Raw genomic sequence first — 27,137 nt, forward strand, 5'->3', positions numbered from 1 at the left:
AAGTGACTTTTGCTTGTAAAGAGTTGATAAAAAAACACTGTATTTATCTTGTGATAAGTCAAGGGAGACAACACATTATCTCTGACTCAAAATGTGGGCTAGAGGCTGATGAGGTCAACACAATGCCTCTGACTATTGGGTGGGATAATTACACTACATATGAATAGCTGTTGATACTCATCAGATGTGTCACATGATTTATGAGCATGGTCTTATTGACAGATAAATACAATGTGTACATATATCTGATTTCACTTCTACAAATTTATATTTTGAACATGAATAGTTTTTGAATTTTTTTTTTTATTGCATTCCCTCATTATTCAGTATCCCACATTTAGAATAAATTTGACTTAATATATTTCAATTGTTTTCTTTAAAATTGAAAATCACAAAATGAACAGAAAGCAACTATCTAAGCAAGGTTAAATGAAATAGCTCTTTATACACAGGAGTACCCATGTCAAAATTATCATATAAAAACATACTTTAATAACATTTATATAAATTATACTTCATTCATATCACAGTCATTATGTAACATGCACCAGTAAGAGATAATTAGAAAACTCTTCTGTTTCATAAAAAATACCAATACAAATTATATCATCAGTTAGAATGTCAAGGATTAACTGACATGGGACCCGTTACATAAGTCCATCAAACTATTCTTCTTCAGCTGTGAATAATGCTTTAAAGTACTTTAACATAGGGAAGAAAGGTCTGCGAAACAGATTCACATACACCTTCAAACAATAAACCTGACACTAGCAGGGATCCCTGATATATACCTACCTTCAACCGACTCCCTGAGCCTGGTTGTTCTAAGGTTGGTTAGAGTTAACCAGTGGTCAGTGAAAAATCAAAATTGTTGCCACTGAAAATACAACAGTGTTCAAGGGCAAATTATCTCTCAAAATACAGCAATCTGACTTGTGAAACGATAAAAAAATTTTCTTGTTTAATTCATGTTTGAAATTTTCCACCAACCACAGGTTATCTCTATCTGGTCTTTGAACAATCGGGGCCTGGCGGGCAATTATGTCCCATTAGAAAACAAACATCACCAACGTGTTTCAGAGTCATACAACACCTACATGTATCTACCATATTTCACTAAAACTGAACAATGTCTAAATTTTAACCAATCAGAAACCTCTATTTGGTAGTCATTTTGGTGTCAATTTCCTTTCTTTTACACCATCATAAACTGGTGTCCTATTGATACCATTTCCACTAATTCTCATCTCAATGAATAGAACAAAACTTCAAAGTGAAAAAATATAAGGCAACCAGGAAGCAAAAAAAGGCAGCCATCTTGCAAATCAGAAAACAGAACTTGTGGGCATATCCAGTATCACTCCCTCAAATTTTGGTGAAGATTCAACTTATAATTTTGGAGAAAAGTGTCAGAAACTTTAGGACAGAAAGTGGAGGAATGATAAAAGAAAAAATTGGTGGTAAAATCAATTAGTTTGGGGGAACATAAGTAAGTCCAACATCTAAATACATACATGTGACTGATAGCTTTAAATTTTTCATGGATGTTGGTAATTTCAATTAAAATACTGTGTCAAACACAATTTGACTTATATTCTATAACTGATTTTGATAGCCGATGTGTCGCTGTAAAGGTAACCACAGTCTTGACACACGTCTCTTGACTTGTGCCTGGCAGCCATTATGACGTAGAATCCCATGATATGTTTGGTAGTGGTGTCTAATCATTCAGTTGACCTGGCGTCTGACAGACGTCATGTGTTTGGTAGTGGTGTGGACCTGCATCATTTTGGCCAACAGGATTCTATGTCTGTAAACATTAAAGGTTGACATACATAGTAAAATGTTTGTAACTAATACAAGATTGCATTTCAGTCACTCACATCTTTACACAGGGATAATAACCTTAGTAGAGCAACAAGAATATCAGTAAAACTGATGAATGCTCCAAGAAAACAACTTTATTGGACACAAAATTTCAACAAAGGGCAATAACTCTGTAATTAATGGGTAGTGGGACCTAACATCAGCACACACATATTGTCTTTGAATCATCAATGTATACACCAAGTTTCATTATCCCAACTTATATGCAAGCAAAGTTATGCTCTGGACGAGATGTTTTTAACAAAGGGCAATAACTCGGTAATTAAGGGATTAAGGGCCCTGAAATTGATACACAGCAAATTGTATTTGTATCATCAATTTACACACTAAGTTTCATGATCTTTGCTTAACTTTGATCAAAGTTATGTTCTGGACAAGAAATTTTTAACCAAGGGCAATAACTCTATAAGTGAGGGAAGGAGAGCCCTGAATTTGGTACACTACAGATCTTCTTAGCATGATCAATATATCCATCAAGCTTCATTATCTTTGTTTAAATGCATGCAAGTTAATGTTTTGCTCTTAGACACAAAATATGTTAACAAAGGGTGATAACTTTCTAATTAAGAGACTGTAGGCCTTGAATTTGGCACACTTCACATTGTCTTAGCATTGGTGTATACACTAAGTTTCATAATCCTTGCTTAACTGTGGGCAAAGTGATACTCTAGACATGATGGGACAGATAGAAAGGCCGACAGATGGACAGACAGACATGGTGGTGACTATTTGCTCCCTACAAACATTTATTTTAGGTGAGCATAAAGAAAAAAAAATTAAGGTCATATCTCAATCTTTGGCATGTATATATTCTCAAAATTATTATTCTTGCAGTTTATTTTTCAGATTCTAAATCTAAGACAACACCACTAACTTTGTAACACTGTACGTACATTTGTACCTGCCCCCAGTTGATAAATTTACCATAACACTGCACATATTTGCCCCCCCGTTGATAAATTTACTCTAACAATGTACATATTTGCCCCCTGTTGATAAGTCTGCCCTAACACTGTACATATTTCCCCCTGTTGATAAGTCTGCCCTAACAGTGTACATATTTGCCCCCTGTTGATAAGTCTGCCCTAACACTGTACATATTTGCCCCTGTTGATAAGTCTGCCCTAACACTGTACATATTTGCCCCTGTTGATAACTCTGCCCTAACACTGTACATATTTGCCCCTGTTGATAACTCTGCCCCAACACTGTACATATTTGCCCCTGTTGATAAATTTACTCTAACAATGTACATATTTGCCCCTGTTAAAAAGTCTGCCCTAACACTGTACATAATTCCCCCTGTTGATATGTCTGCCCTAACACTGTACATGTTTGCCCCCTGTTGATAAGTCTGCCCTAACACTGTACATATTTACCCCTGTTGATAACTCTGCCCTAACACTGTACATATTTGCTCCTGTTGATAAGTCTGCCCTAACACTGTACATATTTGCCCCCTGTTGATAAGTCTGTCCTAACACTGTACATATTTGCCCCCCCGTTGTAATTCTGCCCTAACACTTTACATATTTCCCCCTGTTGATAAGTCTGCCCTAACACTGTACATACTTTCCCCGTTGTAACTCTACCCTAACTCTGTATGGAATTGCCACTGATGATAATCGTCTCTGTCCCCTAAAACTGTACGTACTTGCCCCCGTTGATAACAGTCATTCCTTTTTTCGACTTGGTGAAGGTTTTTTCTATTTTGTTGCTGTTCTCCTCAGAGTAGCATATCCAGCCTCCATACTCATCTCTGTATTGCCACGTAACCTTACCAGCTGTTTCATTAGTAGTATCTGTAATAAATATGTGTTATATATATTTAGGCTACTATACACTGATGTTTAATGATTAAGAGTAATCATCCTTCTAAATTGCATGAACATTTAGTAGTCAACAAATGACCTAACCATGTATATGTTTGAATGCTGGCCGGAATGGCCTGGTTTTAAAAAAAATGGTAATCCTTGGATTTCAGAATATTTATGTTTAAACATCAACTAGATATGTGTCTGAGTGACACAAAATGCTCCCCCCTCCCCTCAATAAAGATTATTAGTATTAGTTTCAAAAGATGTTATCAAATGTACAAACAACAATGACCTTGACCTTTGATATATTACAATAACAACAGACATCCTGCTTGCTAAAGACAGGAATTGTGATCCTGTTTCTACGGTCTTACCTGGTTGTGGTGTGGTACCCATGCTAGTGTTTCTGACTCCAGAATATCCCCCTGATTGGATTGAATCAAGTTTTACTACTGGGTGGGGCTGTCTGCCAAGCTGGTCTGGTTTTTCTTCTGAGTCACGGTCATCGTTTGGATTTAGTTTTACAACAGATGGGTTACATCCTACTTTAACACCTGTTACGTTGTCCTTACCACCTGTAATGTTGTCCGTAACACCTGTTACGTTGTCCTTACCACCTGTAATGTTGTCCGTAACACCTGATACGTTGTCCTTACCACCTGTAATGTTGTCTGTAACACCTGTTACGTTGTCCGTAACACCAGTTATGTTATCTGTTCTAGGTGACACACCAGCAGTGACTATACCACCTTCTGTTGATAAATAATGAAATTTATAATTACTCAGTATTGAGGATTACATGGAATTCTTATAAATTAGAAAATAATGATAATAAAAAAAATGCCTGCAAGATATGAATTCCCTTGCTCCTTCAGAAAGAAAAAATCAATTTAGGTGATGTTATGATACTATCTATTGAGAGGTTCTCAAGATATGACACTGATTTGGAACAGGATGTGATGTAATGGGACAGGACAGACAGATACTGTTAACACTGTATGGCTCACCCTTTACACCTCACCCACAAAATTGTCACGACATAAAAATCTGACACAATCTCATATTGAACATACAAAGGTCTTGAAATTTTTTCCACATGGTTATGTCAATAGAAAAAAGTTACAACGGTAGATAAACATACAGGAACTGTCAAAAAAGTATGGTTATAAGTTTGATATATATCAGACCCTAGTTATTCAATGCCAGGTTAGAGTTAATCTGCGGCTAGTGCAATATATCATTTGTTCTCTCTGAATACACAAGGAATTTTCAAAGCCAAATTGACATAAAAAAATATCAATCAGACCTGTCTCAAACAATCTACAGCTGTGAAATAATAAAATATGTTCCTAATTCTGGTTATCTATATTTGACAATTTTCACCAACCAGTGGTGAATTCTAACCAAGCTTTGATCAAGTTGGGCCTAACTGGACAGGTCTCAGCTTGTTGACATTAAGACTTAAACATGTTGACAACTATTTTATATTTCATCTTGCCTCATTAGCTGGATCATTAGATGCAGAATCCTAGGTAAACAATGATAAATCTGATAAGGTGTACCACCATATAAGGAATCTTCCTTTATTTATTGTTTATATCAAACACAGAAGAGTTCTCTAGGAAAAATATGCCAAATCACACAAATATAAAACTTATTTTAGGAAACACAGAAACATTGAATTGTCTTTGATCATTACCTGTAGGAAGAATACCATGGTCTGTTAAATGTCTGTCTGTTAGGTTAGAGTGCTCTATTTGGGAACTTTCTGATGACTTTTCTGAATGGGACAAGTCACTGGGTAAACTTTCAGCAGGTGACCGTCCTATATGATGTCTCCCAGAGGACAACCGTTTAACTGGTGCTTGTATTTCTGAAGACCTGTCTTGTGTCCTACTAGGAATGCTTTCAGTCACTTGTGATAATGCAGATTCTGATGCAGGTGGCATTTCTAATGAGGATACGTTTCTTTGGTTAAGTCTGTTCAGTTTTGCAATGTAATCATCAGTTTTTGTATCTGCAGTTTTGTCTTCCTTTTCTTTCTCTACGGAACGACTTTTCTCATCACTTCCTGTTGTCTTCAAAGTGGCTCCACCTGTTGTCCCCCATGAGGCTCCACCTGTTGCCCCCAATGAGGCTCCAGCTGTAGCACCACCATATGAGGCCTCCATCATATGAGCTAGCTGTTCTGATGGATCACTAAAATTAAATTCAGATCAAACATGAAATATATATATTTTGTGCTGTTCCCCAATTAATACAAGTCTAAAAATTAATTTTTTTTTCAATGCCATGAATATATATTTTACAGTCTTACCTAAATTTTCTTTTTTTTTCACAAAGAAACAGAATACAATTGTATATAATAAAAGCCGATATTTCAACAGATGAAATTTCATATGGCAGTATTTTCTTCCTGAAAAAGTGCTTGAAATTAAGATTTTTATTGTTATGGAACTTATAGTTCTTGAAAAGTAGATTTTTGAAAATCACTCATTTCAGTTATGAGATATGACAATTAGAATGTATGTTCATCCATGGCGGTAAATACCAGATATACAATGCAATGTTGTACCTAATTTTGTGAAATTTGTTCTGTATTTCATGACATGATTACAAAAATTCAAATATTACATTACAGAGAAAATGTTTTCAGTCTAGAGATGTTGAATTGTTACATTAAGTTAATACATACCACATTGTAACTTCGAATTTGTTGTCACAGCCGTAATTATGATCTAGTATCGCTTTACTTGGCCAACGTACCTGTCAAAATTACATTAGTTTAACTTTGGAACATATATATTTCTTATGTACATTATAGCAGCTGGTAGTCCTAGTACAGTGACTAAGGTTTGGATTCTGACTCCTATGAGGTAGCTTTAATTTCTACTATAGGAAATTCTGTCAAGTTGACAAATTGGAAAAAAAAAATCATATATTTCAATGTATGTAAACATATGGTTATATATTATACTTCAGCATTACCAAAGATAATTATGTTATCATCATTAGTGTCTTGCTGGATCAGATATGAATAACACTACAGTATACTGTTCCAGCTAATGGCTGATCAGGACAAGACATGTCAGACATATTTATCATTAGTATCTTAATGGGTCAGACATGTATCAACTTACAGTATGTTGTCCTAGTGTCTGTTCAGGAAAAGAAATGACAGACACATTAGTGTCTCATTGTATCAGACATGTGCATGTATTACACTGGATCAGACATGTACATGTATTACACTTAAATCATTACCCGAATGTTCATTAAGGATGAGGTGTCAGATATATTTACCAGAAGCCTATTGTTCGGGTAGACATGGATCACACTGCCCATTCTTCCTTCACCACCATCTACGTTTCCCTTGTCCCAGTCTGGTCCTACAAACATTTATCATATATTTTGAATCCTGTGTATTACAGGTACATGTAAAATGAAATTCTTAGCTGAAAGTAGGTTAACATTTAGATCAAAACCAAAGGTATCACTGAATGTCACTTATCCCCAAAATGTTGATTGTCCAGGGGTTAGCTAAAATATTCAGATAGACCAGTATCAGAACTCAAGTTATGGAGCAGAACTCCAGGTATTGTGTCAAAACCATTTACAGTAACTGTGACTTTGACCGAAAGTGACATTTTAATTTGAAATGAAACCCAAAAATAACAAGCACAGTGAAAAGTTCAAGTTTGATGGGGAACAAATTTTCTATTTCCAGTAACAGTGCCATCCTGTGAAAAGCCCACTCCTGACACTGATCACGACACAATATGTTGGGTCTTCAGAACTATTGCAGGATAAATGTAGGTTGATGAGTAGACAAACCTCTTTTAACCATACATCCTACTTGGATTGATTTTCCTGCAAGAGTGCGTGGCTCATCTACTGGTATAATGTCATACTTCCCTCCTCTGCCATAGCAATACTTGTTTCGGTAGCCATTGTCCCACATAACATACAGCCAACCTGAAGGTAAAAAATATGAAGGTCAAACACATATATACTGCATATATCTATTATTAAACATTAATGTTATACAGTCATCACTATGTCACCTCACCTACAACCATAACATGGCGTAAAGGTTAAAGGTCATTTATCTATACCTCAGCAGCAACCAACATAGAGGTCAAAAGATCAAAGGTCATATATCTATACCTCAACAGTAACCATCATAGAGGTCAAAAGATCAAAGGTCATATATCTATACTTCAAAATTAATGTTTTTGTCAAGAGTGCCCTCTGGGTTTCAAATGTTTCACTTAATGAATAAGCAGCTAGTATTGAGTTGTCCAGTCATAATAATATTTTACTATAGAAACTTTAATCTTCCATATTCTAAACAGGAGATATAAGAGGAATCTTAGCACCCACCAGTGTTTGGTCTTTCTGTTTTTAAAACTTTCTCCCATTCTTAATTATATATACCGTAAATTTGCGGGTATAGTGCGCAGGTACTTTTTAGGGTCAGATTCAAAAAAAAAAAAAAAAAAAAGATTTTCTACAAAAAGATTAATTGATTAGTGGTGCCGCGATAAAACAGTTGTGGTTTGATCCATTGATAATGAGGAAACCACAGTCATCGTGACCCTAACATATTTAATTACCTTATGTAAACAAATTCACACAGGTACCTAACTTAACAAGCATGAAAGGCTTGGCTAATTCGATAATTAACGGTTCTTAACAGGTAACAAACACGTTGAGTATGAGGAGATTGATGACACCCGGCTTCGGCTGAACACGTACTATTGCTAACAAAACGATGTTGTTTTAACTGTCTGAAAAGTTTCAATCATACCTTGTCCCCATATCTGTCCATACCGCGGTATCCGAAGGTACTTAGTTATAGATTGTTTACACCGACTTCGACATGAGGAAACAGCGAACGCCATTAACTTGAGTTTCGTGCCGCCGGTCGCCACTTCGACATTTCAGAGTGAAATATCAAGGCACGGAAGAAAAAAAAAGACCGTCTAAAGTCCCAACCACTGACCAGAAGGGCTGACATAGGTGCGACAGCGAAACACCCAGAGATGGAGAGAGAGCTGTTCAACTTTGTATGCGATCGCCGAGATGCCGGCATCGCTGCCAGTACAACAGAACTGTGCGTGCGGGCCATGCAGATCAAGAGAGGTCATGGGGTCACCAACTTTGGGCATCTGTGGGATGGGCTGTCCGATTTATGAACAGAACGACAATCGCACAAAAACTTCCGGACTCATTGAATTCATTTGATACATCATCAAAATGAAGCAGAAATTCAGACGCTACTACAGCCCCGACCAATAGTAAGACCGTCACTATTCGAATGACGGGAAACAAAAAAAAAAATTAGATTCACCGTAATGCTAGCATGAATGACCGATGTTTAAAATATTCGAAATTTATTTCATTTTACTTTTTTGTTGTTGTTGTTTTTATCTCCAAACTATCATATAAGACCCACAACTTTTACATATAACTATGTGAAGGGAGGTAATCCAATATGGCGAACACAGAACTGGGTTATGATAACCCCAAGAATGGCATGTTCCTGTGTATAATGCGCACCCTCTTTTTGACACGACAGTTTTAGCTTGAAAAAGTGCGCACTATACGCAAAAATCTATGGTAATTTGAAAATTCCTCCTCAGAAACAGATTTGAGAAAAATCGAGACAATACTTCTAAAGAAATAATCATAACAAACTTTCATTGTCAAAATCCAAAATGGCAGCCTGCCCGTCACTTTGTTATACTGGTCATGTCAAAAATTTAAAAGCCATTCTAGGGACCCTGGGAAAACCACATAGGAAATCTGAGAAAGGACCATCTTGTATTTTCAAGAAATAGTAATACATGTAGCAATCTTTTATTCATGGTTATAATCCAAAATGGCAACCTGTCAAGCATGGTGGTTTATTTATTTAGTTTTTTTTTCAGTCCCAAAAACAAAAGGGCACAACTAGGGACCAAGTGGACCTAGACATGAAATTTGAGGAAAATCCTTCTAAAGAAATAGAGATAACAAGAATTATTTATGGATAGATGGACAACAGAGCATGAAAGACAGATGATTTGTATACATCTTATGATGGTGGGCTTAAAATATTTATATCTGAACTAAAATCACAGATCATAGATATTCAATGTAATACTGTATGATAAAGAAATCTTTTTGGTAAATTTTCAGACATTTCTTCAAACATTCTAAATCAATATAAGAAATAAAACGTATTCAGTGTACACACCATCCAGATCAATCACTGATAAGCATTGCTCAGACATCCCTGTTTGTTTGTTTGTTTGATTGCAGGCTTTACTGCAATGTGAACAGCCTAAGTCTTTTACCAGTGGATTCTTCTTGTTGCAGCAGGAAGCTACTTCACTGAACAACATGCATGAGGCCCATCATAAGCTTTCCAAAGTAATAACTTGATAGACTAAAGTGACTTGCACAGGACACAACCATGACAACACAGACTGTCACATACCACCTAAAGCAGGCATTGAATAATACACACCATGGATCTTCACCTGAGGTCATATGCCCCAACAATTAAGTTACTGCACTGCCACCCCTTCATTCAGCCCTTTCTGACCCCTTATCACTCACCATACATCTAAATTCCTGAACAGTTTACAGACATCAAGACATCATACCATTAGTCTTATGGCTGACTACTGTCCCAGCCATGTTAGAGTCCTGATTATTCCAGGACCAATCTGGGCCTCGTCTGACTCTTGATCCTAGGGGTAGCATGTCATCTTCTAACTCATGATGACCTTCATCACCATCAGAGTCACTGTCAGATACTTTCTCAAGGTCATCAACCTTGCTCACTATCTCCAAAATCTCCTCCTATAATCAATGAAACAAAGCAACATGCCATAGTTCATTCATGTTATCTGCAGTCATCTAAAAATAGATTTTAGATAAGGCTGATGACTGAGCCAGAATGTCAATATTCTTTAGCTAAATAGATTTCCTAGTCCATGGGTCAATAAGCAAATGAGCAAGTCATTACTTTATCTTCCAACTCCTTGTCTTTTGTGACAAACAGGTTGATCCTTCACCTACCTTGTCGTCATTTGTGACGAACAGGTTGATCCTTCACCTACATGTAAATTGTCGTCATTTGTGATGAACAGGTTGATCCTTCACCTACCTTGTCGTCATTTGTGACGAACAGGTTGATCCTTCACCTACCTTGTCATCATTTGTGACAAACAAGTTGATCCTTCACATACCTGTCGTCATTTGTGACAAACAGGTTGATCCTTCGTCTACCTGTCGTCATTTGTTACACACGGGTTTGATCCTTCACCTACCTGTCATCATTTGTGACAAACAGGTTGATCCTTCACCTACCTTGTCATCATTTGTGACAAACAGGTTGATCCTTCACCTACCTTGTCATCATTTGTGACAAACAGGTTGATCCTTCACCTACCTTGTCATCATTTGTGACAAACAGGTTGATCCTTCACCTACCTTGTCATCATTTGTGACAAACAGGTTGATCCTTCACCTACCTTGTTGTCGTTTGTGACAAACAGGTTGATCCTTCACCTACCTTGTTGTCATTTGTAACAAACAGGTTGATCCTTCAGCTACCTTGTTGTCATTTGTGACAAACAGGTTGATCCTTCACCTACCTTGTTATCATTTGTGATGAACAGGTTGATCCTTCACCTACTTTGTTGTCGTTTGTGACAAACAGGTTGACGTACCACTTACCTCGTCGTCTTTCGTGACATACGGGTCGTTGCTTGCTACACTTGTTAAGACAAGTCTATTGAGATTTTCATCCTTAAGGTTGCCACCCGTTGCTTCTTTTATGTATTCCATCAACTTCACAGCAAAAGCCTGAATATATATATTGGTTTGTTTTGAGATTTTTCAGCGTTTAAATCAATTCAAGGCAGCAGATTTGTGACAATCAAACTGCAAACATATCAAATATTAAACCTGAATTAATATTTATTCTATACAAATCAAATAAATGACAAAATTTTTTCCAATAAATAAAGTATTCAATATTTCAAAGCATTCAAGAACAGATGCAGTTCCAGTTTTCTCAGAGATCATAAGAGCTGAAAAATGTAAAGATACAAAATTTCCTGAGATGATCATAAAAGGAGCTGCTTTTATATTTCAAGTTTTTCCTTTGAAAATCCCAACTCTATCACATACTAATAATAACACAAAGTTTTCACTGTGTCTAAATCCCAGCACCATTACACACCAACACTTACAAAGTTTTTACTGTGTCTAAATCCCAGCACCATTACACACCAACACTGACAAAGTTTTTACTGTGTCTAAATCCCAGCACTATTACACACCAACACTTACAAAGTTTTTATTGTGTCTGATAGCCTTATCAAGCTGGTCCAATGGATATCTCTTTCCTCCAGTCATTTCTGCAACCTGTTCCATGTACCTCTGTAATATCAATCATATGATTATTCTAGGCTTTTCGATATTTCAGAAGAAATTGTTTAAACATTTTAACACATAAGACCCCTGTGACTTTGTACTTTGTAGGACACTGTAAGAGGAACATAGTAGCCTAATATAATGATTCTATGCCTTCCGGTATTTGGGGAGAAGTTGTTTAAAAGTTTTACCATATTTGACCTCTGTGACCTTGAATATGGGTCAAGGTGATTTCTTTTTGCAAACTTTCTTGGACTTGATCAAAGGAACCTTCTAGCCAAATATAATGATTCTATGCCTTCCGGTAATTTGGAAGAAGTCATTTAAAGGATTTAATATATTTGACCTCTGTGACCTCGAATATGGCTCAAGGTCTTTTCTTTTCACAAACTTTGGTAAGCTTCATGAAAGGAACCTTCCAGCCACATATAATGATTCTAGGCCTTCCAGTATCATGGAAGAAGTCGTTCAAAGGTTTTACTATATTTGACCTCTGTGACCTTGAATATGGGTCAAGGTGATTTCTTCTTGCAAATTTTCTTGGGCTTGATCAAAGGAACCATCCAGCCAAATATAATGATTCTAGGCTTTCCGGTATTTTGGAAGAAATCATTTAAAGGTTTTAACATATTTGACCTCTGTGACCTTGAATATGGGTCAAGGACTTTTCTTTTCACAAACTTTGTTGGGCTTCATCAAAGAAACCTTCCAGCCACATATAGTGATTCTAGGCCTTCCAGTATTATGGAAGAAGTTGTTTAAAGGTTTTACCATATTTGACATCTGTGACCTTGAATATGGGTCAAGGTCATTTCTTTTTACAAAATTTGTTGGACTTTATGAAAGGAACCTTCCAGCCAAATATGATAACGACGTATGAAGACAGACGCCAGGTGACGACGGACAGACGGATGCTGGACGCCGGACGCCACGCTATGGCATAAGCTCACTTGGACCTTTGGGCCAGGTTAGCTAAAAATTGCAGACTGTAAGGTGGCACTCTGATTTCATTTGAATTTACCACAGTATGAATGCCATGGAGGATGGTCTGGTTTTGTAATCTGTTAAAATTCTACACAGTTGAACTTCCAAGTAAAATCCCATTATATACTGAATATACAATAATTGAAGTTTACGAAAATTGAATTAAATTCAGAGGTACCATGAATCCCTTCAATTTTGTAGTATTATTCTTTACTCAACCTAAGTGTACTGTACTGAACTGTACTCTTCCATACTATTTACACTACTGCTTACTAGACAAAGCAAAGCTACAATGTTTTGACCTTGTTTAAAACCATACATAAAATTTTTTAAACATTTTTCGGAGTTCTTTGTTTAATAGCTATCACCCTGGATGAGTGCTTACCTACAATACACCAGTGTTTCAACTTCCGCATAAGACTGAATTAGATATTTCAAATTTGACACCTTAATGGTGAAATTAAGGCATAGATCCCCATCAGAGAAGGCTGAACATTTTGTAGTAGCTTGGATGAAGAAATTTATATACAATGAGTTATGATGACTATACATTTGTGCTTGTAATATTAATACTCTGACCTTGGTTTCTTTGTTATTCTGATCAGAAGACATTTTGAACACAAAAGACTTATGACACCATACACTCCTATTTCCTTGACCATCTTTACACAATACTCACAGGGAAAAAATCTCCCATCGGTACATAAGAAATTGTGAGCTTCCTTCTCCTAGCATCTTCTAATACACCCAACATGTTACACAGGACCTATGAATAACAAATCAGTCTATTTGAAATCTTAATAATAAAAAGCTGGATGGCTACACAAAAATATTGCATAACCATACATCTTATAGTTTTTTTCTTTACCAAGCCTTCTTTTTCCAACATGATTTATTAAAAAAACATTTATAATGGCTGTTTTTGAGATAGAAATGACTACAAACACTTGTATTAAGCAAATCTCAAATTAAGAGTTTGTGATCTTTAATAAACCTTTTACTGTAAGTAAGTTTGAAAGTAAAGTGACATTTGGCCAAAATTTGACCCATAATTATTTTTTAAAACTTTTTTGTTACCTCACAGGAGAAATCTCCGTCAAGTGGAACATCCTCCCCAATGAGTCTGGACTCAAGAGTGGCACGGCCATCTGTGAATACTATGACTCTAGGATGCTGAGCATATCCACCTATTGTAATTCCATGTTTACCTTAGAAATAGAATGGAAATAAGTAAGAATGGCCATCACTGAAAAGAGGTCAAATAGCAGGTATATAGCAAACACAGACAGAAGGTCCTAATGGTAGGTATATAGTCAACACAGACAGGAGGTCCTAATGGTAGGTATATAGTCAACACAAACAGGAGGTCCTAATGGTAGGTATATAGTCAACACAAACAGGAGGTCCTAATGGTAGGTATATAGTCAACACAAACAGGAGGTCCTAATGGTAGGTATATAGTCAACACAGACAGGAGGTCCTAATGGTAGGTATATAGCAAACACAGACAGGAGGTCCTAATGGTAGGTATATAGTCAACACAAACAGGAGGTCCTAATGGTAGGTATATAGTCAACACAGATAGGAGGGCCTAATGGTAGGTATATAGCAAACACAGACAGGAGGTCTGAATGGTAGGTATATAGTCAACACAAACAGGAGGTCCTAATGGTAGGTATATAGCAAACACAGACAGGAGGTCCTAATGGTAGGTATATAGTCAACACAGACAGGAGGTACTAATGGTAGGTATATAGTCAACACGAACAGGAGGTCCTAATGGTAGGTATATAGCCAACACAGACAGGAGGTCCTAATGGTAGGTATATAGTCAACAAAACAGGAGGTCCTAATGTTAGGTATATAGTCAACACAGACAGGAGGTCCTAATGGTAGGTATATAGCAAACACAGACAGGAGGTCCTAATGGTAGGTATATAGTCAACACAAACAGGAGGTCCTAATGGTAGGTATATAGCAAACACAGACAGGAGGTCCTAATGGTAGGTATATAGTCAACACACACAGGAGGTCCTAATGGTAGGTATATAGCAAACACAGACAGGAGGTCCTAATGGTAGGTATATAGTCAACACAGACAGGAGGTCCTAATGGTAGGTATATAGCAAACACAGACAGGAGGTCCTAATGGTAGGTATATAGTCAACACAGACAGGAGGTCCTAATGGTAGGTATATAGTCAACACAGACAGGAGGTCCTAATGGTAGGTATATTGTAGCCAACACAGACAGGAGGTCCAAACACAGACAGGAGGTCCTAATGGTAGGTATATAGCAAACACAGACAGGAGGTCCTAATGGTAGGTATATAGCCAACACAGACAGAAGGTCCTAATGGTAGGTATATAGTCAACACAGACAGGAGGTCCTAATGGTAGGTATATAGCAAACACAGACAGGAGGTCCTAATGGTAGGTATATAGCAAACACAGACAGGAGGTCCTAATGGTAGGTATATTGTAGCCAACACAGACAGGAGGTCCTAATGGTAGGTATATTGTAGCCAACACAGACAGGAGGTCCTAATGGTAGGTATATAGCAAACACAGACAGGAGGTCCTAATGGTAGGTATATAGTCAACACAGACAGGAGGTCCTAATGGTAGGTATATAGCCAACACAGACAGGAGGTCCTAATGGTAGGTATATAGGTATAATGGTAGGTATATAGTCAACACAGACAGGAGGTCCTAATGGTAGGTATATAGTCAACACGAACAGGAGGTCCTAATGGTAGGTATATAGCCAACACAGACAGGAGGTCCTAATGGTAGGTATATAGTCAACACAGACAGGAGGTCCTAATGGTAGGTATATAGTCAACACAGACAGGAGGTCCTAATGGTAGGTATATAGCAACACAGACAGGAGGTCCTAATGGTAGGTATATAGTCAACACAGACAGGAGGTCCTAATGGTAGGTATATAGTCAACACAGACAGGAGGTCCTAATGGTAGGTATATAGCAAACACAGACAGGAGGTCCTAATGGTAGGTATATAGTCAACACAGACAGGAGGTCCTAATGGTAGGTATATAGTCAACACAGACAGGAGGTCCTAATGGTAGGTATATAGTCAACACAAACAGGAGGTCCTAATGGTAGGTATATAGTCAACACAGACAGGAGGTCCTAATGGTAGGTATATAGTCAACACAAACAGGAGGTCCTAATGGTAGGTATATAGTCAACACAAACAGGAGGTCCTAATGGTAGGTATATAGTCAACACGAACAGGAGGTCCTAATGGTAGCTATATAGTCAACACAGACAGGAGGTCCTAATGGTAGGTATATAGTCAACACAAACAGGAGGTCCTAATGGTAGGTATATATCAAACACAGACAGGAGGTCCTAATGGTAGGTATATACAACACACAGACAGGAGGTCCTAATGGTAGGTATATAGTCAACACAGACAGGAGGTCCTAATGGTAGGTATATAGTCAACACAGACAGGAGGTCCTAATGGTAGGTATATAGTCAACACAGACAGGAGGTCCTAATGGTAGGTATATAGTCAACACAGACAGGAGGTCCTAATGGTAGGTATATAGTCAACACAGACAGGAGGGCCTAATGGTAGGTATATAGTCAACACAGACAGGAGGTCCTAATGGTAGGTATATAGTCAACACAGACAGGAGGTCCTAATGGTAGGTATATTGTAGCCAACACAGACAGGAGGTCCTAATGGTAGGTATATTGTAGCCAACACAGACAGGAGGTCCTAATGGTAGGTATATTGTAGTCAACACAGACAGGAGGTCCTAATGGTAGGTATATAGTCAACACGAACAGGAGGTCCTAATGGTAGGTATATAGCCAATACAGACAGGAGGTCCTAATGGTAGGTATATAGTCAACACAGACAGGAGGTCCTAATGGTAGGTATATAGTCAACACAGACAGGAGGTCTAATGGTAGGTATAATGGTAGGTATATAGTCAACACACACAGGAGGTCATTACTGGTAGGTATATTGTAGTCAACACAGACAGGAGGTCCTAATGGTAGGTATATTGTAATCAACACAGACAGGAGGTCCTAATGGTAGGTATATAGCAAACACAGACAGGAGGTCCTAATGGTAGGTATATAGTCAACACAGACAGGAGGTCCTAATGGTAGGTATATAGTCAACACAGACAGGAGGTCCTAATGGTAGGTATATTGTAGCCAACACAGACAGGAGGTCCTAATGGTAGGTATATAGCAAACACAGACAGGAGGTCCTAATGGTAGGTATATAGTCAACACACACAGGAGGTCCTAATGGTAGGTATATTGTAGCCAACACAGACAGGAGGTCCTAATGGTAGGTATATAGTCAACACAGACAGGAGGTCCTAATGGTAGGTATATTGTAGTCAACACAGACAGGAGGTCCTAATGGTAGGTATATAGCCAACACAGACAGGAGGTCCTAATGGTAGGTATATAGTCAACACAGACAGGAGGTCCTAATGGTAGGTATATAGTCAACACAGACAGGAGGTCCTAATGGTAGGTATATAGCCAACACAGACAGGAGGTCCTAATGGTAGGTATATAGTCAACACAGACAGGAGGTCCTAATGGTAGGTATATTGTAGCCAACACAGACAGGAGGGCCTAATGGTAGGTATATTGTAGCCAACACAGACAGGAGGTCCTAATGGTAGGTATATAGTCAACACAGACAGGAGGTCTGAATGGTAGGTATATTGTAGTCAACACAGACAGGAGGTCCTAATGGTAGGTATATTGTAGTCAACACAGACAGGAGGTCCTAATGGTAGGTATATAGTCAACACAAACAGGAGGTCCTAATGGTAGGTATATAGTCAACACAAACAGGAGGTCCTAATGGTAGGTATATAGTCAACACAGACAGGAGGTCCTAATGGTAGGTATATAGTCAACACAGACAGGAGGTCCTAATGGTAGGTATATTGTAGCCAACACAGACAGGAGGGCCTAATGGTAGGTATATAGTCAACACAGACAGGAGGTCCTAATGGTAGGTATATAGTCAACACAGACAGGAGGTCCTAATGGTAGGTATATAGCCAACACAGACAGGAGGTCCTAATGGTAGGTATATAGTCAACACAGACAGGAGGTCCTAATGGTAGGTATATTGTAGCCAACACAGACAGGAGGTCCTAATGGTAGGTATATAGCAAACACAGACAGGAGGTCCTAATGGTAGGTATATAGTCAACACAGACAAGAGGTCTGAATGGTAGGTATATTGTAGTCAACACAGACAGGAGGTCCTAATGGTAGGTATATAGTCAACACAGACAGGAGGTCCTAATGGTAGGTATATTGTAGCCAACACAGACAGGAGGTCCTAATGGTAGGTATATTGTAGTCAACACAGACAGGAGGTCCTAATGGTAGGTATATTGTAGCCAAAACAGACAGGAGGGCCTAATGGTAGGTATATAGCCAACACAGACAGGAGGTCCTAATGGTAGGTATATAGCCAACATGAACAGAAGGTCCTAATGGTAGGTATATAGCCAACACAGACAGGAGGTCCTAATGGTAGGTATATAGCCAACACAGACAGGAGGTTCTAATGGTAGGTATATTGTAGCCAACAAGAGGTTCCATATTGCTATTGAAGACAAATGGTCTAGAAGGCCTGAAAAAACCATTCTGCTGATGGAGACGAGAGCTTCAAAAGTTTTGTCAAGCTAAAATTGAAGACAAGAGATCCAAATGGCTTGTCAAGCTATTATTGCTATTTTAGACATGAGATACATAAAGGCTTGTAAAACTAAATGCACCATGGCTATATAACGAGTTTCCTTCATCTTTAGTTTATTGTGGCTTCATCTTCTATGAACAGCTAAGATCATATTGAAAATAACAGGTCCAATTACCAAAAACAGTTTTTATAACAATCAAAGCCAATATTTTAGTAAATATTTCACAGTACATTAGCGAACGCAAGAAGAAAAAACATTAATTTAAACAAATTTATGATATTTCAAATTTCATTCAAGGCAATTTTGCCTCTGATAAAATTTTTCAACCAATCATACAATTAACATTTCTAGAAAAGAATCTCTGATGATAATGATACAAACGATTTTACAAACAGACAGAATGTGTTTGACTTGTAACCATGACTACCCACCTTGGCCTATTGAGGCAGCAGTAGACAGCAGAAGGCCAGCAGTAAGGGGACTTGTGCCACCTGTGGTCAGGTTTCCTGTGAAAGCAAACAGCAGAATTAGAAAACAAACATAAATATTTACTCACAGTATTGTGCTTCATACATTATAAAATATATGTATAATAATAATCATAAAAATCAAATTCATTTATTTTACAACAATAGAAAAACAATTTTTTCAACTTATTTTAATCACTCTTGTTTGTCCACATGGCAGCGTGCGGCAGGGGTACACAGGGAAAACCCACGTGGTCAGGCAGTGACCCCACCCCTTTTCACGTCTGTTCTGGGAATTGAACCCCTGACGTCTAGATGAAAGGCAAGTGCATTACCACTGCGCTACCCATCAACATTTATCTTACATAAAGTGAATTAGAAAAGAATGAAGAAGTGTTAATTTTTGCTAGTTCAACAGAATGGAAATTACTGTAATAAGACATGAGAATGATCGAAAAACACAAATTCATATTTAATCACTTGAATAGTGAATTGTTTGTATGAAAGATGCACAGAGATCTGATAAACAACATATATACAACAATGTACAGGTTTATATACTTACTAACAGTGTCACGGATAACTGAAAACTCATTTGTGAGGTGGTGAATCACTGCAGTCTTGTGACCAAATGTAACAATGGCAAGATTGATCTGTAACCCAAGAGACAGGCGTATGTTCTCCACTCCTGTAAAACAGCCAGGATGAACAATATCAGACTCAACCTGACAAAACTACTTCAACATTTATTTCAATGATTTTCTCCTTGATAACATTATAACAGGGCTATGATAAAAGTTCTTTTATTCAAGATACTGTAAGAAGATAATAGAATAGAAGCTAGTACTATTATCATTTTAAGAGAATTAAGTATTGTATTTTTAATTGTTTACTGGAATGTGGTTTACATTTCCATTTAACAGTTATCAAAAAAGATTTTGAAAAAGGAGCAATTTTGCAGTAGATTTTGCTCTGAATCTAGAGACCAAATAACAGGTTACTGAATTAGATTAGCTCACAATATTATTGTAAGAGTTTGCTGTTGATTTCTGTCAAAATTGAGAATGATCTGATGTAAAAAAAAAAAAAAAAATATGCTGGAAAAAAATACATATTTCACAGGAATACTGACCATCAATGTATTTGAGTACACCCTGGATCATGTTAAAAAACGGTGTTCCTTCCATACTCTGGGAGATGTCCAGACAAAGAACAACGTTCGGGCCATGTCCAATCGGAGAGGTTGACTCACTGCCTGTAGGAGAGTTAAGTCAAAATAGGTAAGGTAAAATCAAACCAATCACAGAGAGTCTGTCAACACAGAAATTAACAACCATCCAATCAAAAATGATGTAACAAAATCACCTTGTATGTGTTACAAAATAAATAAAATTATTAAAAAAAGTGAAGATTTTTTATCCTATTTCATCATAATCATTAATATTCCATTCTCTAATCATCTCTTAAACTAATTTCCAAAAACAAATCAAAAACACTTCTGAACCCACAATTATTATAAAAATATATAAGTTAAAAGGTTTAAAACATATTGAAATTTGAAATACTTTGTCCGTAAAACCAGTCTAATCTGGGCTAACTCAATAATTCAAATCTGTGTACAAACCTTTGATGATTTCCATATTAGCCTCATGAATCCAACTGTTGATATCCATATTAAAAGGTGTAGGAGTATTTCTGGATTCCTTTGTCAAATCTATCAATAAAAATTTTACACTGTCTTATTGTATTTAAGGATATATGAAGCTCACATAAGTGGTGTGAATCTCCTTTTTAAAAGAGCTCTAATCACTTATAAAACTTGAATTCAACAAAAATTTCCACAATAATAACTATTTTCTAATGATTAAAGTATAAAATTAGTCACTCTCTTTGTAAGGTGCTCTCTAGAAAAGTAATAATTTTGTTTTGTGCAGAAAATTACATCATATTGATATTCTAACACATGTATGTGTAACAACATGATTCTGCCAATCACCAGAAACAGTTTCAAAAACAGCAGTTAAAGGAGAGAATCATATCACATCAATATTAACTGTGGAAAATTAGATATATCCTTACTGGTGACTTCAGTCAAGGTATTTCTGAATTCATTCTGAGCTGGAACTTGTCTTGGGGATTTTTTTCTACCTCTTGGTTCCTTTGTTCTAAAACAGGAAGTTGGTTTGGCTGAAGTTTATATATTGTGGTTTCTGGTTCACATACAGTGTACAAATTTTTTATTTTGTGCTCTTCAAACTATACTGGTTTATTTTCTGTTTACACATTTTAGTTAGTTAAGATACCGGTACATCGAATGAAAAAAAAAATTGGGTACAATTATAATATATTTTGCTATACAATGTATTTCAATTAACCATTGTATAAAAGGCCTGCCTTTGATTGCAAACAATACTTTAACTTGTTGCAAAACAATTATAATCAGTTTTGGTAATGATATCAAACTATTACTACTCCAGGAGTAAACATTTCTCTTACTTCATATTAGACCTACATTGACTAAACCTTGCTTTATCTCATATTATTTTTACATTGACTAAACTTTGTCTTAATCACTTTATATTATTGATACAATGACTACACTTTGTCTTACTTTAAGTTAATATTACCTGTACTGCTATGTTGACTAAACTTAGTATTGCTGTGTATTATTGATATAATGACTAAACATTGCCTTACTCTGTAACATTAATATACTGACTATATTTTGTCTTACATAGTTTTACATGTATGTACATCGCATGTATTTTGATATTTACTGAACTTTATATTAAAAAATGTACCTTGTTTTACAGATATGTCAATTGACTCTGTATGACATTGTAATAATGATACATTGACTAACTTTGTCTTACTTTGTAATAATGATACATTGACTAACTTCGCCTTACTTTGTAATAATGATACAGTGACTAAATGTCTTTTTTTAAGTTTTTCTACATCAACTTAACTCCATCTTACTTTGGTGTTGTTACAGTGTCTTCACTTTTAGTTGCTTCCTGTTGGGCGGGCTTATCCTCCTTTTGAACATTCTGCAACTTTTGTTCCTTCTGGTGTACCATTCCTGTGTTTGAATAAGTTTCAGAAGATTTCCCAGAATTTCCTGTAATCCTTGTTTTGGATCTTTCCTTCAAGGCTCTCCTTAACACTTTTGATGATCGTGGCTCGTCGTAGTCAACCCGGTTGTCAGTTCCAGTAACGGCCTTGTCACCTTGGTAACCAGTCTGACGATGCTTAAGAGCAGTAACTGCAGTCTCTGGTTTGTCAGTCAAAGGCTTGGGCAACATGTATTTTTTTTCCAAATCCTTTAATAAGCAATTGTCACATAAAGTTATGTATGTCAGAAAAATCTTCATCCCTGTATCCATTGTTTCACAACAAATGTTGCTTATACAATCAATCATAACCATTAACACAGTTTTAACAAAATTTGAAAGTTATCTTTTATCCAGTCATGAAATTTACATACTGTCAGTGTAAGATCTGATCAAAGTCTAATACTCAAAGAATAGAGGATCATGAGTTAATCCATTACTCTATACTGACACTTAGTTCCAAACATCAGTTTATTATGTACCTCCTTTTCTTCCTCTCCATCTTCCTCCTCAGATGATAGTCCCTCATAACCTTGGCCATTGTTCCCCGGTATATCCGCAAGAGCAGAGGAGAGAAGAGAGACTTTCTGTAGAAGGACTTGTATGATACCCTTGAAATTTCTAATCTGGCCTTCTCTCTGGGTGACCCGATCTTCCAGGATTGTAACACACTCCTCCAGGTCTACAGATACCAACAAGTCATTTTATAGCAATTATATTAACAATAAAATATATCAGAAAAGACATACATATGACTGAAAAAAATTATAATGATCAATTATCATCAAAACTACATGGTTGTCAATAACCTGAGAAATAACATCTTTATTTTCATTTCCATGCAAATACACTTGTACATTATACAAGTACACATCATATTCAGCAAAGTATTACTATCATTTGACACTATCTCAACAAAAACAAGAGATCCCAGGGGTACATGCAACATGTCATCCTTTGATCTTCATTTGTTCACCAAAAGTTGGATTTTTTTCCTTCTCTTCATTTCTCTGTTTATGCTCTTAATTATATGAAATTTGAAATCATGTCAGAGAAATAGCTATGATATTTTTCCATTAATTGTCAAATACAAGATGGTATATCATGTCGTTTTTCAAATCCATCATTCAAAAGTGAAAAGAGTAAAGGTAACCAATGTGTGAAAATATCCTTACAGCATTACCCAAGAAAGTGCAATGACAATATTTCCTTGTCAAAATCTGAGATGACTTCCTGTAAGCCATTTTGCTTTTCTTTCTGATCAGTCCTATAAGCAAATAAAAAGGAACAACTATGGACCTAGTGGTGATGTGGGGGACCTACATATAAAATTTAAGAGAGATCCATCACATGCTTCCCAAAAAAATAGTGATCACAAACTTTCACTGTCAAAATCCAAGATGGCGAACTGTCAGCCATTTTTTTTTTTTTTTTTGTATGTTAGTGATATTATAGATCTATCTTACCAGATACTTTGGCTTTCGAATCCTCTGTTGTCTTTTTATATTTCCTACAAAAACAAAAGAGATCTCACCAATCAAGCTGTTAAAAGAACACAGTGAAACTTTATAGGTTTACCAACATATATGTGGAAGTTTAGTAATTTTGTATATACTACATAAGTATTTATGTATCTGCACATTTTTGTTCACTAGATCATTATGACCTCAATCTGCTTCATACACTTCAATACATCAACAATGAAACCTAAACATCTGACATTTTACAACTACATTCATCATGTAAAACTAATTTAATATCATTTTTTATAAATTTTTGAACATGATACTAATAAATATCAATATTCAGGTAAATCAGGACTTACTGTTGTTCGTCTGTTAGTCTTTTCATTATTCTTCTATTTGATAACTTCAGATCATTTACGTAACTGAAAAGATCCTGAAACTGTACAAAACATAAACTTAAACTTAAAAGAAATCTATTATGAACTTCATACACTTAAAATATTGATTGTTTGGAATCAGCTTAGTTTTGATCCTAAAACTTTCCCTTATCATTTATTCATTGTCTATGTAGATAAATGACATGTACATATTGTAAATTTAGACTATATATACTCAGAATGTACAAACTTTAGATCAGATTTTGTTTCTAGGAGTTACAATACTCCAGGATGGATATTCAAATGGCCATATATGATAACTACAGATATCACAACAGCTCAAAAAGGATTTAGCAGTTACAATAAAACCTGTTTCAGAATACAGGTTATAGCTAACGACTACAAATTGTGTGTTTCATGGTAAAATTAGGACAGCTCTTGACTGAGTTTAAACTAAGAAAAGTGTAATGCATGCATTTAAGAAAATATGATACTTATTTACCTCAGTGTAAGCCTCCTGTAATTTGGGAGAAAGGCCATTCAAGTTAGTTGATGGTTGTCCGCAATCATTTTCTGTTGTGGACGGATTATTGTTGTCATCTTCATTAACAGGATTATCTCCCTTGTCATCTTGCACACCAAGTGTAATGGTTGTGACTGGTTTAACTGGACATTCCTCAGACATCATTTTATTTTCAAAGAGTGGTTCTTCTTTGACCGGTTTGACTACAAACGTACCCTGGACTGGAGCAGTTTCTTCTGATGGAAACACATTAGAGATATTCCCATCATCATCCTGCCAGCTTTCTTTACCATCTTGACTAGGAAAGACACATTGGCCATTGTAGAGTGACTTAATGAGTGGTTCTTCTTCTTCATATGACTGCTCCTTGCTGCTGGTGTGTAATAAAGCAGGTGTATTACCATCTGTCCCTAACTGTGGCATTGCCCCTGTGTCCTTGACTACAACTTCAGTCCTTTGTTGTTCTGCTGTGTCCATTGCTACAGCTCCAGACCTTTGTGCTACCAATGTGTCTTTTTCAACAAACTGCGATCCTTGTTCTATTCCATTGTGGAATTCTTCACCTCTTACTCCATGCTGTCTTTGCTCTGTGCTATCACACTTTTCATCTGTGTCTGTCACCACTGCTGAAGTGATTGGTTTGTCTGGGTGAAACACATTACTGTTATCTTTGACCTTGAAATGCTCTGTTGACCTTGAAGATCGATCCACTGATGATCCCTGCATTTCAGACCTTTGATCTGCTTTATCTGCAGATGATACCAATAAGTCACCTTTTGTTGGTTTCTTTGAAGTTTCTTGGCCCATTCTCATCTACACCTGAGCTGGAACTGAGCATGCATACATTATTCAGAAAATATGCATGTTTGCATCACTGCATCATATATTGATTAAATTGTCATTCTGTATCTTTTTCAGATACTCACTTAAAGATTACACTGTACATCAAAAACACTAGGTTGGCTTACGTACAAAAACGATGTACTAAATTCTTCCCAACAAAAGGCCCATAAGGCATGTATCACTTACCTGGATGTTTCAGCCTTCACAGTACAAGATTTTTCACAATTATGTTGTAATATTCTTAAGTATTTCCTAACAGAAATATTTTAACGCATTAAAACAATTAAGTTAAAATACCCTCATCCAAATGATGAGGAATAGCCACTGGATGGGCCAAACCCATAATTTTTGTACGAAAATGACTCCTTTCACCTTAGGGCCCTATTGGATAAAATGGTCATATTTACAGATGCTTTGAAGAAAGGATTTTGAATTATGAAATGACAAGATATTGCTGTTAAAGAGAGAAACGTATAGTTATACAAAATCCTGTCCACAATTAATTCTTTTGTTGACTTATTGAAGCACCAAATGATAATCACTCTTACAGGGAATTGTTTCATTGGTGGCTGGCATTAAAACTTATTTTAAGGCATACATATATGTAGGTAAAGATATCAATAGACAAGGAAGTGGATATGTTTGAAATTGAATAGGTACTTGTCAAATAGTTTCACCCTTCCAAGCTTTGTCAGGACAAAGATTTCTACTTTAGCTCCCCTAAGGTAGATTACATAAAATGTTGCTTCATATCTGCTAAAAATAGTATATCTGCTATTATGATGGTATCCAATTTTGAGCTCGATAACTCATTGTATATATGTATATGTGAGTTTAACACCTTCAATTTTTACCAAATAATCCAATTCAGTGAATTTACCTATGTGATATTTTTATATGTATGTCAATAGTGTAATATATCCTGGAGTATTTTTCTTTGGCTGCACCAGCCAGAAATCAGTATCATATCATAAGGACAGACACAATGTCATGAACAGAAAGTAGCACATTAAAATGGCTGTTTCCATTTGATTTGGTCCTTGGCATTTTGCTTTTAAACTTGTAAAATGCAACTTCCATAAAATAGTTATAAAATAGAAAGTCTGTTAAATTTGTTTTCATTTCATACAAGATGAAACTAGTTTATAAAAGTTTAAAATTCTGCTTGCAAAGGCTCGCCAAAAAAAAACCAAGGCGTCCACATGAAATAAAAACTCCATTTAAGATCCCTTGTAGACAACAAAATACAAGTGACATCGATGTAAAGAATGACGTAAAAGTTCAATACGCTGTGTAACAATACCTTCTATGCGACCGTTTCTTTCCGCAGAGACATGAAAATACACCAAATCAAACGATGATTAGTGGGAAAATCTACTTTCGTTTTGACTTGGAATCAATTTCCTTATTCTATATTTAACATTATTTTTTTAAATCAATAAAAAAAATCACAATAAAATCTCAAAACAATTATCACTTTAGATATCCATTATCAGTAATGTA

The 27,137-nt window shown here is 36.3% G+C and overlaps 1 protein-coding gene across 1 annotated transcript; it reads right to left on the reverse strand.

Annotated features, from left to right (window-relative positions):
- Positions 1–423: 423 nt before the first annotated feature.
- LOC132543282 (uncharacterized) lies at positions 424–27,007 on the reverse strand. Its single transcript, XM_060206764.1, has 23 exons — positions 26,938–27,007; positions 24,771–25,621; positions 24,251–24,330; positions 23,892–23,935; positions 22,908–23,107; positions 22,292–22,635; positions 21,392–21,477; positions 20,937–21,026; positions 20,445–20,567; positions 19,878–20,000; positions 19,277–19,351; positions 14,199–14,329; positions 13,801–13,887; positions 12,054–12,143; positions 11,436–11,564; positions 10,358–10,556; positions 7,539–7,679; positions 7,008–7,093; positions 6,400–6,470; positions 5,404–5,903; positions 4,079–4,456; positions 3,542–3,689; positions 424–1,810 (listed from the first exon to the last, which is right to left on the reverse strand). The coding sequence occupies exons 2-23, from the start codon at positions 25,602–25,604 to the stop codon at positions 1,729–1,731; spliced, it is 4,041 nt and encodes a 1,346-aa protein (XP_060062747.1). The 5' UTR covers positions 25,605–25,621; positions 26,938–27,007; the 3' UTR covers positions 424–1,728.
- Positions 27,008–27,137: the final 130 nt, after the last annotated feature.

This window comes from Ylistrum balloti, unplaced genomic scaffold (assembly GCF_031769215.1).
Source record: "Ylistrum balloti isolate Yb309-2 unplaced genomic scaffold, AGI_CSIRO_Ybal_v1 Utg369752, whole genome shotgun sequence".
NCBI classification, from domain to species: Eukaryota; Metazoa; Mollusca; class Bivalvia; order Pectinida; family Pectinidae; genus Ylistrum; species Ylistrum balloti.